Source organism: Neodiprion pinetum, chromosome 1 (genome assembly GCF_021155775.2).
Source record: "Neodiprion pinetum isolate iyNeoPine1 chromosome 1, iyNeoPine1.2, whole genome shotgun sequence".
NCBI classification, from domain to species: Eukaryota; Metazoa; Arthropoda; class Insecta; order Hymenoptera; family Diprionidae; genus Neodiprion; species Neodiprion pinetum.
Genome location: NC_060232.1, coordinates 25,272,620 through 25,286,353, shown reverse-complemented (window position 1 = coordinate 25,286,353; position 13,734 = coordinate 25,272,620). Strand labels below are relative to the sequence as shown.

Genomic DNA, 13,734 nt, shown 5'->3' with positions numbered 1-13,734 from the left:
TTATACAGTCTACAATACGCCCAGTTTCACGCGAATATTAATAAAGTGAAAAGGGGTGAAAATTAGACAAATTTTTTAAGCCAATTAGCACCTCTTCGTATTGCAAACATGGATCGCGGCGGGGCAGAATTGAAAGTAACTCCAACCCCTGGCTTAAAGGTATTTCGGCGCATGCGCGTGGGCGGCAGGCGAAAAGTTGGTGATAACGCGAGGCGTCGCGACGCAACGACGTCGGTTTAGTATCGGCCGCCACGCCGCTGCGTCACGACGCTCACGGAGCAACCCTCGCGCATTCTTTCAACGAACCGTTTGACAGGCCACGCGCCTCGGTCATTCTGTCAGAATCGGAGTTCGAGTTTTGAGAATTGCGTTTCGGATTTGAGGGATCGAATACACGAGTGCGTCGCTCTTGTCGAATTTGGACTAAAACCGTGAAAGTTGTTTCGAACAAAGAGAAGAAAAGTAAAAAAAAGAAAAAAAAAAAAAAAACAGTGAAAAACAGTGACTTGTGCCGCGGAATTTTTACGCGAGCTCGCAAGCTTTGAAATGGTCACGGTATCGCGGATGCAGGTCTGCAGCGTCGCGTCGATGGAATCGGAGGTTGACATTTTTTGCGAATAACTTAACCGCCTAACCGCAGTCAGATAAGAGAGAAGAGAAGCGGTTTACCGGGAACGATGCAAACCGAGTAAAGAAGGCGAGGAATTGGTGAAAATTCACACGTCACGGCGATGGACACTAGAACTGTCAGACTGCTGCTTTTGCTGACTACGTGCGCCGCAGGTAAGACGGTGTTTTTTTTTCTTTTTTGTTACTTTTTGTCTTTGTCTTCCATCTTTTCGTTTCTTATAATTATCGAGAGCGCAGGTTAATTAGAGCCGGAAACTATCAGCGATCCTGCGTTATCTATCTTTTCGGGAAAACAGTCGATCCTCGAATATTCGTGAACTATGATCGAATGCCGCTCGACGCGGTGATTTGAAAATAGACCAACTTACTGCGTATAAATACAACGTTGTTCCACTTGTGCAGAGGCAAGGCTCGTTACCTTAGAATCGAGGATATTTTGACGGTGCCTGGCTAAAAGTCAGTCCGAATGGACAATCGGTCGTTTTTTGACAGTCGTGACCTTCGAAGAGACTATTAGCCGCCGGTTATTTCCGATTTGAAATTTTTCTTTTATTTCGCAGTACGTACACTCTCGACTCGGTCGATCCATCAAATGAGCTTTTGACGTGTTTGAAACATCTCGAGACACGTTTGAAACGGTAAACAAACTGCGGTGCCAACAGAGAGCTGGAACAGCAGCCGGCGTCCAGGAGTTATTTACATCTATACCTTTTTATATCACGTTGAACTGGCGTGCAGGCCGGATCATCGGAGCATCGAAAACACCTGTGGCATTAATGACAGGTGTACGTTTACAATTTAACGCCCATCTTCGAATGCACCAGCAACAGCAGCGGCGTGTTTTCCCAGCAGTAGTTTACCGTAGAGCGCGCAACGCAGTTGTTTGAGAATTAACTAACCTGCATCCTGCACTCAAGAATAACTATGCAAGCCGATGGTCGGACTGTAATAAATTCAATAATAAGCCGGCTCGACTCTTTGCCCGTATCGTGGATAGGAATGAAAACATACTATGTAGGTGGTTTCATCCTAATCCCAGCAACCCGAAGAATGCAGCTTTAACGCTTAACGAGTGTCTCTCGCGCACGTGATTTTTTCGAAATATTCGTTGCACAAGGCTTGTTTCCTATTTTTTCTATAACCGATGAACCTACCGACTTCAAACCACGACCCTCTTTCTGCCGGAAATACCTCCGCGTTTACTTTCGCTTTTTTTTTCCATTTTATCCATGCCAAAAACTTGTTTCTAGGTAAGGTTCTTGTTCCTAATAACTACCTGACTCCAAAACGTTTTAAGAGTCCCTCTTAATTAGTCTTAATGTATGTACAGCATACCGACTATAAATTCTTACTAGGGCTATTCGGCATATATGTAACATATATATAATACAATACATATATACCTTTCCATGCGCCAAATACATAATTTGCATTCGATCAGCTGGTCGAACCATTGTATGTTGATCCAGAGAATTGACACCGATTATATGCATTCGGGATGAACGTTACCGTCCTATTGTTAGTAACTGAAAATTATAAGATTTTGTTTTTGGTTACTCAGCGTACGATCATTGGCGGAAAAGTAGAATTAACTTGGGCCGTTTATCAAATTCAAATTACTGTCACAACTGACTGGATTCCTCAAATTTTTAGTAACGAGGTAACCCCGATGTTATTATTCTAGTCAATTCCGGTCCAGGACAGTGGTGGGGGACGGAGTAGAGATTCCGAAAGCGCCAAATTCCGAATTTTTCCGTGGTAAAACTTAGTGTGAAAAAATGAAACTTTGATACAACATCAAAGTTTCGAATAGTCCGAAACCCGACGCTCAAAGTTCCGAAATTGCGATACTGAGAAAATTTGATAATTTGAAAGATCAAAATTCCGAATGATCCAAGACTTACAGTTCTGTGAATCCCTGGTTTGGTGAAATTTCACCACTTTGATCTTTCTCTGTTTTGGAGTTTCAATATTTTCACATTCGTAATCCTGGTCGTTCTGATTTCCGGTTTTTCTGATTTTTACACCCAGTCGTTGAGTAAACTGTGCCGTGTATTAATATTTTAAGTTTTGGAATTTTACTCTACCGAAATTTTATTTTTCAGAATTTTGCTCTATCGTATCTTGAATTTTCGGTACTTTAAGCCTTCGGGTTTTCGACTATTTGAAATTTCGTCGTTTCGTAAAAGTTCGATTTCTTTACTCCAAGTTTTCGCACCAAATAATTCGGAATCAGATCCTTTCGGAATTCTTCCAATTCGAAACTTCAACCCCACCCCGGTGGCGGTCACCGTGAAACAAATTATGAAAGGATGCGAGTTTGAGAAGAATCAAGACCACGTTGAATGGTTTTTGCCGTCCAGCTATTAACACCGTTGTAATTGATACTGGAGAATGACGCTCAGCGTCCATTAACACAATTTCAAACTAACGATCACGAGTAGGAGTCGCGACCCAGATTTGATCCATCCCGTCTTGTACCACACGGCGTATTGTGTCAGCCAACAAATCGCGATATACATACAATAGATATACAGGCATAATGTAAACGCCGCAGAATTAGCGAGAGGGAGGAATGATCCGGATGATTCAACCAGCGCACAGAAGTTTCGTTACAATATACGCGAGGAATTAGACATCGACCATCTGCTCTCGGTTGTGCAGGATCGCCTTTTCCCCGTTGGTCCCGAGTCCTAATCCTTGGAATGAACACGTTGCGGCACAGTTTCCGTCTAACGAGATCTCATCTGCCCCGCTTCGCTTGTCGCATTAGCCAATTACAGTTGAACTATAACAGTGGTCATATTCTCAGCCGATGATGGCACAATGGTCTCGGCTCTTGCCTATAAGGGGTATTAACTTTTCTTGTGCCCCGAACGGAAGCTGCGAAGGTTTAGGCGGACGTTCCGACAATAAATAAAGGTCGTCGCCACTCGGGATACTTACACAAGAAACGTGACGGGGTCGAGACGTTGGTGGATTGTGTTGTCAATTCTGAATGGCGGTGTGTACTCTGGGAGTAGAACAGGGCTAGACCCTCCCTAATTTCAAGTCTTCCGAGCAATTTGTTGGAACAGCGGTGCGACGGAAATTTTTTTTTTTTTTTTTTTCTACCGCGGGTGTCATTAGGCACCATTCAGTTTCACAATCAGTCGAGTCGATTGTGGGGAGATAGACTAACTTTTTGAGAAACTATTCTGTGAAATATGCGGCGATGCTACCAGCTGCGAATTTTTCGATTCACCGATGCTAGCGCGAATCGAATTAGCAGCACCGAGCCAACGACGCTGTGCTAAATAGTATTTATCTGGCCAAGAGAACACCCATTTTCAATCTATTTACTGCGCTATAATGACGTAGGTACAACCGATAATAGAGCTAGTATTTTCCCAAGCCAGGGACTCGATTGACTAACTTGATTGTGTAGGTGGTTGGGTCGTTGCTCACATGTGTGGTACCATATCGAAACTTACACATACGACACCGTGAGCGTCGCGTCTACAAAGAATAAAAAATAAACCGTGATTGCGAAGCCCTGGAAGACGAGGGATACTTACAATTTTTATTAAGGATATATATATGTGTATCCTGAGGCTCGATTCAATATTGACTTGATATTGCAAATATCATCCGACGGGAAATTTTTATGTTTGTTTGAAGGAATGCGTAACTTTAGGATTTTTCTTTGCCTTATTTGTTGATAAGTTTTGCACGTTTTTACAAGCACACGAGTAAAGTGGAGGAATTGTAGAGAGTTCGCATCACCGACGGACTCCGTTATTTTGTGAATTTTTCGCTTATCGTCGCGACGCGATAATTTTTTATCTCTGGCATACATCGTGTGCGTACGCTTATATATATATATATGTTCCGTGAAATTTAAACCGCACGTTATGTTTGATGTTTATATTTGCTGATCTCGTACCAGCCATACGGACAAATGTGTTCTTGTCCACGAAGCTTTGAATCTTACACACCAAGGTAGACGTACTTTGAATTGCTCCTTTTTCGCGTGCACGCGACGATGCTCCTTGTCCGGGACAAGTTTTCCCCCCGAAAAATATCAACGGCTCGTCGCTCTTTATATCTGTATAATCTCAAGTCTCGGTTCAGCTGCGATTTTTCGCGTGAGATATGCAATTAGAGTGTCAGAGGGTGGTTTTGGCGTTGGCTAAAATTGATTGAACTTTATCGTCCTACGCTTCGATTAACTTCAGGGGTGTAAATACCGTATTGATGTTCGAAAATCGCAACCAGGATAATGTATGATATACGGATAAATGGGATGACAGTGGGATTTATCCTGTATAAGGCAAATAAATTGGACTGCGTATATTGCGAAGTTATGGTATCTATTGTCCAATTTATTGCGAATATTCTCATCTCTCCGACAATTTCTCTGTCACTTTTTTCATTATTTTCGTTGCAAAAGTCCAGCTTCTGCACTTCGGTCTAATCGTGAGTCATGTATTGTTTGTATAATTCCTGGGATTCAGAGTTGATGGCTTGAAACAATTTGAACGGAAATACTCAAAATAATTTCTGTCTATATCCTTTCATCCCTATGAAATTAGATACCCGGTTTACCCAGCACAAATCCGGTGAAACCGCGTCTTGAGCGTTACGACCCAAGGTGACTAAATGAAGTGGTTTCGATTAAATACGTGATCACAGGCTCGACAACGCCGTTTTACCGTAGCTATAATTATACGTACTTGTGAAAATCGTACAAAAAATCTTGAGAAAAATTTGGTGCGATAGATTAATTTTGTAAAACGAAAGAAACAAATTTAGTTATACTTTTGTGAAATCCTTTGCAAGGCTCTGTAGACATCAGTTCAATCGTTTTTCACGAGAAGCTCTGAGAAAGTTCGACATTTTGGAGAAACTTTGTAAGAAAAATCGCTTTAGTGAATGCTTCTTAGCGTCACAAGTGCGGGGAAATATGTAGGCGCATTAAAACGCCGCTTGAATCCGTGTACACAAGTTTCACCAGACGCGTAATTATCTACCTGATCTGAGATGATTGATGGAACTCTTGGAGTAATTTATCGAATATAAACACGGCTGATCCCAGGTCCCCATTTAACTTTCTCGTAGCAGGACTCGGTGACTTAATTAATATATGCCAAATATTCACAAGACAAGAAAGTCCTGCACATATATACGTATTCATACTTATGAAACTCAATTTTACGAATATATGAGATAAAAGAAAAAAAAAAACAGACCTGGAAGTATCAGCGGCACGAAATCACCGTATATAGAGTGCTTTGTTCCGGAAATTGACCTTTCCTCGATACAAATGGAAGTTGTCGGCCGAAATAAGTATGGGAATAGATTCTATACATCTGTGTGACCACCCGTAAAAAAGTTCACCATGAAAATGGTATTTTCTAATCACAATACCCGGAATTTTCATACTTTCAAATTCAATCTGAAAAACGTAGAACTCTGTTGTCGTTGAAGGTGTATAAAATTTGAGGGTTCGGAAATAAAAACATGAAAAATTACACGAAAATTTAACTCTGCATTGAGATGAGGACTCAGAGGCAGTTCTCATATTTTTAGTGGTGCGTGACGTGCTGCTTTGACGGTGTTTCAATGCGAGTTTCGTGATACTTGCGTTATACTCACTGAGGAGCTTTGCCCTAAGTGTGTTTGGCCTCTCGTGCCGTATATCTGCGTCAAGCAAGTGCCACAAATTTTCGAGGGATGAGACGTTCGTACGCGATGCAGGGTACTTAACGCCGAGGGGTTATTCAAGTACGTTTTTCAGTCTATCATCGTCGGCTACCTCGTGGCAATATATGCTACAGGCGGACTATTATGAGGACCTTGTAAGAAAGGGAAACTAGGCACCGCAGGGAAATGTAAACAGTCTGACTTTTCATAGTCCGTAAACTTTTGTCTATCGTGTGACAGCATGAAAGTCAGCTGACAGTCGGACGAGCGTTGAATGATGACGTTAATGAGAAATTTTTTGAATGATAATGCAATTTTAAATAGATCAGGTGCACCGAAAATCTCAAGGCTAATTAAAACAAATTGTATGTGCAGTTAAAGATTGTCCGAAATGTTCGCTTTCTTCAATTAGTCTGCACTGTTGTAAGGATTACTTCATTTTTAATTGAGTATTACGAAAGAAAAATTGTATTCGATCCACGTTACCGATTACGGTAAAAAGGTAATCTACCCATAAATGACGTTGACTTGCGATTGGAATGCCCGTATCTGGATATTCGCAAACTAAAAAACTGCAGGGCATTAGCGAATCGATACCGAATCGTAATCAGAAATCGGGTTTTTTTGGTTGAAAAAATGCTGACGCAAAGTTGTTTGATATATCAGTGTGATTATTCAGACTCATTTCGACGAAACTTTATCGTTCGAAACTTCAGGTACCTGCGTGATAAGACCAAGCTCATTGAGTGGCCGGATAAGTGTATCCGCGTTAATTGCAGCAATCTTGGAACCGATCGATAACAAATCCAGGTATATACGCCTCGGTGCTGCACGTCTCCTTGAAGCGGAGACTTGAACGCTGGAAGCGAGACTCGATGCAGAAGCTCGGTCTCACGCAGGAATTCGCACTCTCAGGCTGGTTGACTTAATTTAGGTTGCATTGAGAGAGGCGTAATTTTATCTTTCGTTTCCGTGCGGTAGAGCTTCTCGTCGAGACACTCACCTCCTCGGTAACAAGCGTGCAGCCCTGATTGGACTAGTAATCCTCATTACGGTTGCACCGTCTTGACTCCATTTCATGACTGCAGTTTCCTTATCGGTTCCCCTGCCGCTCCGCAAACCCAAGCCAAGCCTGAAAAGACAGTGACTGACGTGAATCTCGGATCTTGAAGTCCTCATCCGCTGCGAGTCGACCGACGAATATAGCCACGAATCGAGTAGCCGCTATCGATCTTTCCATAATGTGGTCGTACGTTGGGAACCGATGAGAAGGCGTCTTTTCTCAACCAGCACCCCGTGATGTCGGCCCCTTGGTTCCCGTTCTCGATTAACACGTGATGAGTATATTGGCTCGAACCGTTACTGCGTATTACCAACACAAGGCCAAAGGCGATTGTAGTTCTTTTTATTATCCTCGAGGGATGTCCGGCCGATATTTTGTACAATGGTTACCAAGTCCGAGGCGGTCGGCTCAGTTTCAGAGATCGAAGGTCAACCGTGTGTTTAATAGAGAAAAAACAACACGCGTCATTCCATGGTTATCAGAATAAGCCGAGTCATCTTGTTGGTCTGGACTCGGCCTGAACGAATTGATCTTTTTCCAAATTTTGCCGGCTCAATTTTTCTCTGCGGTTACACGAAAGTTGTAGTACTCGAAATTCGGAAGGATAGTAGCTTCTGGTTGTCAAGATCACAACGACGCATTGGAATTGTGACATTTTTACAGCTTCCAACAATAAGCTACTGTCCACTCTCCAGAATCAATCCTCCAGATGACTCTTTAAATCCGAGGTCTCGTCCAGTGTTGAAATTGATTACATCGGACGCACCACGTACGGTATAATCAGGATTTAACCCAAGCCAAAGCCATGAACCAGACCAAGTCTAGTCGAGTCGAGTCTCGCGTCAGACCAGACAAGGATATTGCGTTTCCTATTTTAGTGTTATAGCCGCCAGAGAAGGTGTGCAAACAGAAGGCGTTAATTAAAGCTCCGCGTGACGCAGTACCGTCTTATATGTGTTGGTACGTCTGTCTGCCCGCTTTCTGCACCGCGCGAACGTCAATCGCCAATTCTTAACCGTTAACTTGATGGAAATATTCTTTTCTTAATTCGGGGCTTTGGAGCCTTTCCGGTTGCCGGAAGTTTGGTTTTAGGATTATACGTATTTAAATCCGATTCAGGTGGCCTGCGGAGAATTAAGTAATTAAATTCATAGGCTCAACTTTACAGTCGCAATGCAGTGGCCCATTTTGCGGAGAGATATCGCACACTACTTGTTGAGTTTAAATTATCGTTTGTTTAAAAATCGAACCTTGCGTGTGTTCAAATCCATTCCGTGTGCCTAGCACCGAATTTTTATTTTCGTTTCCACGGTATTTTCAGAACGCGATAGAGCGGTACCGTTACTAATTGCTTGTCAGAGCTTCTGTGAGGTACGATAGGTAATCTGGCACCGCCGTCTCTGCTTTTCCTGCTGCCTATAACGTCTGTCGGCTACGGTACACGTATAGTTATGCGGTATAGTATAACGTTTTTTCCCGAAAACACCGGAACATCACTCTGTATAAAGACCTGACAAACAGATAAGCAACTTTGTGTGCGTTTGCGTCCGTGTGGCGCACACATAGTTCAATTTTCGGATCGAGAACGGTGCTCGTCACTAACACGCGTATGCATTTTGGCAGCCCGAACCTGTCGGTAAAAATCAACTCGCAGTTTTAGCTACTTTTCACTGGATGACGACAGGTGCGTGATATATAAGCTCGGAAATTTCGAAGCAGAGTCGCAATGACGTCATTATAGAATTGAGAATACGCAGAATACATGTGTGTGATTTCACATTGCTGTATCTATAAATCCCGCAGTCAATAATCGGCAACCCAAAACTACGCAGAGAGAAATTTAAAGTCCTTGACTGCTTTCATTATTTACCACAATCGAAAAATATAGTTCTAGGTACAAAATGAAAATTAGTTTTCTAGCCGTTACCGGAAAGTCTAGTATCCGTTACTATTCTTTTTTATTACGATCAGTGTTACTATATTTTCTTGTATCTGTAGCGAAAATTTAACGTTTTTGCAACAATAAATTGATGTTAAAGCCTTATATAACTGAAAAATTTCAGTAAACCGAACGAACTGATTTTGCGTTGCAATTACCAAAAAAGGAGCGACAATAGCGCAAAATGGTTGGGCGTACCTCGTTTTTCGTAATTCCAAACATTATTCAAACAGTTTTTCTAACGATACTTGTTTTACTGAATTTTTCTAGTTATTATAACAAATGAAATTTTTCTCACTGTACAACGCAACAGAAACTGATGACCAAATTGGCCGGGATCAGTTTTTGTGGTCGATTCTGAAATTTGTTATGAGATCGCGTTCGATTGACACCAAATTACAGATCGCAGTATCGTCGTCATTACAGTTTCCTGCATAAAAGCGAAATTGCGCACTAATCGTATCCCTTACTGCGAGGGGAAACTCTTGGACACCGTACATCAAAGGTTACCTAATGACGTGGTCACGACAGCCGAGTCTAGGCCTAGGTCAGACTCGACGAGGGGGGGGGGGAAGAAAAAAACCTCGCTTCCGACAACATTGACTCATCAGCGAGATCAGTCTCTATGCAGTTACCTATTCACGAGCCCCTCTGCCATCCTCGTTTACAACTCAACCTCACCGGCCATTCCATGGTCGGTTGGTCGGTGAGGGGCGATCGGAGAAGGTGCAAGGTCGAATGATATCTGGAGATAACATATCGTCAATAGAGACATTGATTTAGGATGTCCGCACTGTTATAACAAAGTGTCTCACCCACGGTTCACGGCTCATTGCTAAATGTATCATGGGTATGTGCATTAACCGATGGCATACATCTAATTTGTTTGTCCTATAAAACTCCCGCCCGGCGCCTAACAATGCGTAACTTTAGGAACGTAGAGGCGTTTGATTTTATTGCGAGGAAAATTGTCCAAAATTGACGGGTACAAATTGATTCATCAAAGAGGTTAATTTCGTCCCATTTTTTATGGATCTCTGCACTGTTATTTTCACCCTAGACTCTCCTCGTGATCACAACTGCTTAGCGAATATCCTAAAGAACGCGAACGAGGGTCTGAATTATCGCCGTATATCCGAATTACCAAAGGAAGAGTTCAGCGATGCTCGAATTTGGTCTTCTATGGTCTCGTTACTCGATATTACGCCGCGATTACTGGTTAATTTGTCTTCGCCCCGCCGCTTCTAGATCACGGTCTCTATGTGACAAATTTGACTCTGTGTGACTCATCGAGTATGCAAAGAATACTTGGAATCGATATCATGAAGAGATTTTACCACAATAATCGTCGTATCGTTCGTGGCTGTACAGGATAAAAACGATAACTTTGGCAATAATTAACATTCGTAGTGTGTACGATTTGAAAAATGGTAAAAAAGAAGGGATGAGCGAATGAGCTGTAAGCCAAGTTGAACTCTTCAACCCTCCAAAGGCTTCATCTTCGATACTCGTTGCCTTGACTAACTCGGGTAGCGAATAAGCGTATATTGATCAGGGGGTGGATGAACTTGGTTTAAGACCTGAAATAATCCCGCTTTTAAAAGACCGGAGGTAGTTTTAACTGAGAATGATTATTTAATTCGATGCGACACGTGCCAAGATCTGACTTTTATACGTTCCGCCGAGTAATTATCGTACTCGTAAAACGATAATTAATAATCTTGTGTGACTTCTGTGCACTGCAGCGCATCGCGTACGTTAGTATTTGGCTTGGAATTAGTGGAGCAGATAAAAACTCCGAAATAATAAATATCAGCCCGGGGGCAGTACGGAAGAGATAATAATCTTGTGTGTTTTTATTTTGGTTTACTTTAATTTTTTTTTTCCTCGAGGCAATCTTCATATCGGCAATTTGCTGCAGCGTACCCGAAGCCTCGCGTAACGAGCCTCCCTGCCTATGTATAAGCGACCAATTAACCGTGTTATTTATAGTATCTAGACGCTTTACAGTACATGTTAGACGTCAAGAAGCAAATGTCTCGTATTTATATATTTATATCTCGAACCGAAGCGCAACACTTTAAATCATGCCGAACGAAACGATCGCGTATACCTTATACCTGAGTATAAATAGATCTGCTTGATAGACTTCACGGTCCCGTCGTCCGACTATCGAGCGAAACTCTGCCACAGTCACGTCAGTTTCCAGCCTTACGCTATTTATTGTTCTCAAACTTCGACGGTCATATAACGATCCTGAATCTTATCGCTCCGTAACAGTATCCGGCCAAAATCAACCACAGACCCATCAACCTGATTTTTCATAATTACTACGGGAAGTGCTTGACGGTACCGTATAGATGTACCGCGGAGCGCCGTTCCCCTGCCAATTATACTGAAAGTAATGGCCGTCTGCAATTTTCGAATAACGAAGACTCCGTCTTGTTTCTCCAACGGTTCGTCTTCGATCGTCAAAACCTCCGCACACAAATTTCACTCCAGTCGAGCTTGAAATTCTTTCACCGTGGGTGCAGAGCCCGTCCATCAGCCGAGTAAAAATGTAACTCAGAGACGAAAAAAGAAACTCTGCCCACCGCTCGGATGGAACAATTGATAGCACTGGTTCCCGAAGAGCCGGTAATGACAAATTGCTCGTCTTGAAGAAGCTCGTTCCAGCAACGATGAGACTAAAGACCGAAGACTGCCGGTCAATTATTCGATAAAGAAAAAAAAATTGCTAAACAGCAGGATAGTGATTAGCAGTTTCATATGTGATTGCTGGGACAAAGTTTGCGTAAGATTGATGAAAAATGTGCTTTGGAAAAGCTCGCGCCACGTAGAAGGTTGCAATTTATACCATGAAACTGTTCGAAGTGTGTTTAAAGATCTTCAAATTCGTTCGAATGTGCTTTTTGGCACGGCCAGCAGAACGAATTATTGCGAATTTGTAAAAACTCACGGCGTTTGTCCGAAAAGTTTTCCAAAATAAGAAGCCAGCCCTTTGATCAGGCGATCAAAAGGACGTCTCGAAGTCCCCCTAATCACTTCTTGATCAACCGACGCACCGGGCTACGTCAGCTATACAGTTTAAACAAACTTTTGCAGTAAGTAAGAAGACTTCGAGTCGGAGGTCGACGCGTCGTCCTCATCCTGCAGGCCGCTGCGCCACGAGCAGGAGCGTCGACACGGAGCATTGGGCGAACCCCTGTTATCGATCCTTGAGGGACATTAGCATTACACGGCATAAAACGCATCCTGGCGTAGGACAGGTTGAATTTCAAGGTACACAACAATGGCTTATAGGTGTGTATTATTATACAGAGTTTTATACCTGCGGCGTTGGCCGTTCCAGCTGAGGACGACGGGGATTCTCTCGCTTTTGGTTCACCCTTAAGCAGGCAGGTCTCGTGCCGACCGTTCGCGGAAAGACGCTTTGTGACGATGTTTGAAAACTCTTACTTACTATGATTGAATTCAACTCCCACAACCGACTTCCGTTTAACTGCAAAACGTTTCTCCGGGTCACGATATATACGAAAAATTGGTTTCTAAATTTTCGTTATTGAACATATGAAATCTTTGATGAAACTCCGGCATCAGAAATTTACAGACAATGGCCCAAAGCTCGTCATATTTTTTTACACTTCTTTCTCTCTTTTCTTTACCATCACCGGGCACTGAAGGGTTAAAGATGTACGGGACGTACAGTCCGGGAAAAAATATGGTTGAAACTAGTTGTCAGAGGTGATAAAATAATGACTCAAAAGGCTCATTTGAGCTAATCTAGTTACACGTAACTAAAGAAGTCCTCGTGACATAGGGGGGAATTTTAAATGGTAAGACCTCGTTACGTTAACAGCTTCAGGGAAATAACATTATTCTGCAATTTTTCACAAAAAATTCCACACCGCTTGTCCGAATCTGATAAATTATAACTCGTGTTTAATGTCGGAATAAATTCTCCACAGATCGTCTGCGTCAGATTTTGGGTAATAATAATGCAATTATTGTTTAATCACAAGTTTATCATCTGTAAATTATAACGAGTAAAGGCGTGTATCGGGTTTTTCTTTTCACCCACCGGCAAGCTCAAGAAAAATTATCTCGGACGATTTTTGGTATATTTATTTATTACGAACAAAAAAGCTATTGTTTTAAAAATTCAAAAGATGTACACGAATCGATTGGTATTTAACTTTATTAGTTTAAATTTCACGTTTTGACATATTGTCGTGTTTTTGTTTCGATATATTGTTAACTTTACTGCGCGTTCTGAATTTTGTTACGTCAAGTAGAAAATTCTAAATTATATACTTTTTACCAGTCTATATTGAAAGAAAATTCGCTTCACCAATTCCATCAAAGTTCATTGAAATGAAGTTTATCTTACCTATTCTTAACGAAAATAGGACAGGCA

The 13,734-nt window shown here is 42.1% G+C and overlaps 1 protein-coding gene across 2 annotated transcripts in view; it reads left to right on the top strand.

Moving 5' to 3' along the window:
- The first annotated feature begins 255 nt into the window (after positions 1 to 255).
- Positions 256 to 13,734, top strand: part of Ret (Ret oncogene) — a 59,872-nt gene continuing 46,393 nt past the window's right edge. For both annotated transcript variants that reach the window (XM_046617004.2, XM_046616994.2), the window contains exon 1: positions 256 to 783. In XM_046617004.2, the coding sequence (XP_046472960.1) occupies positions 732 to 783 (52 nt within the window). In that variant the 5' untranslated portion in view covers positions 256 to 731. The remainder of the gene's footprint in view (positions 784 to 13,734) is intronic.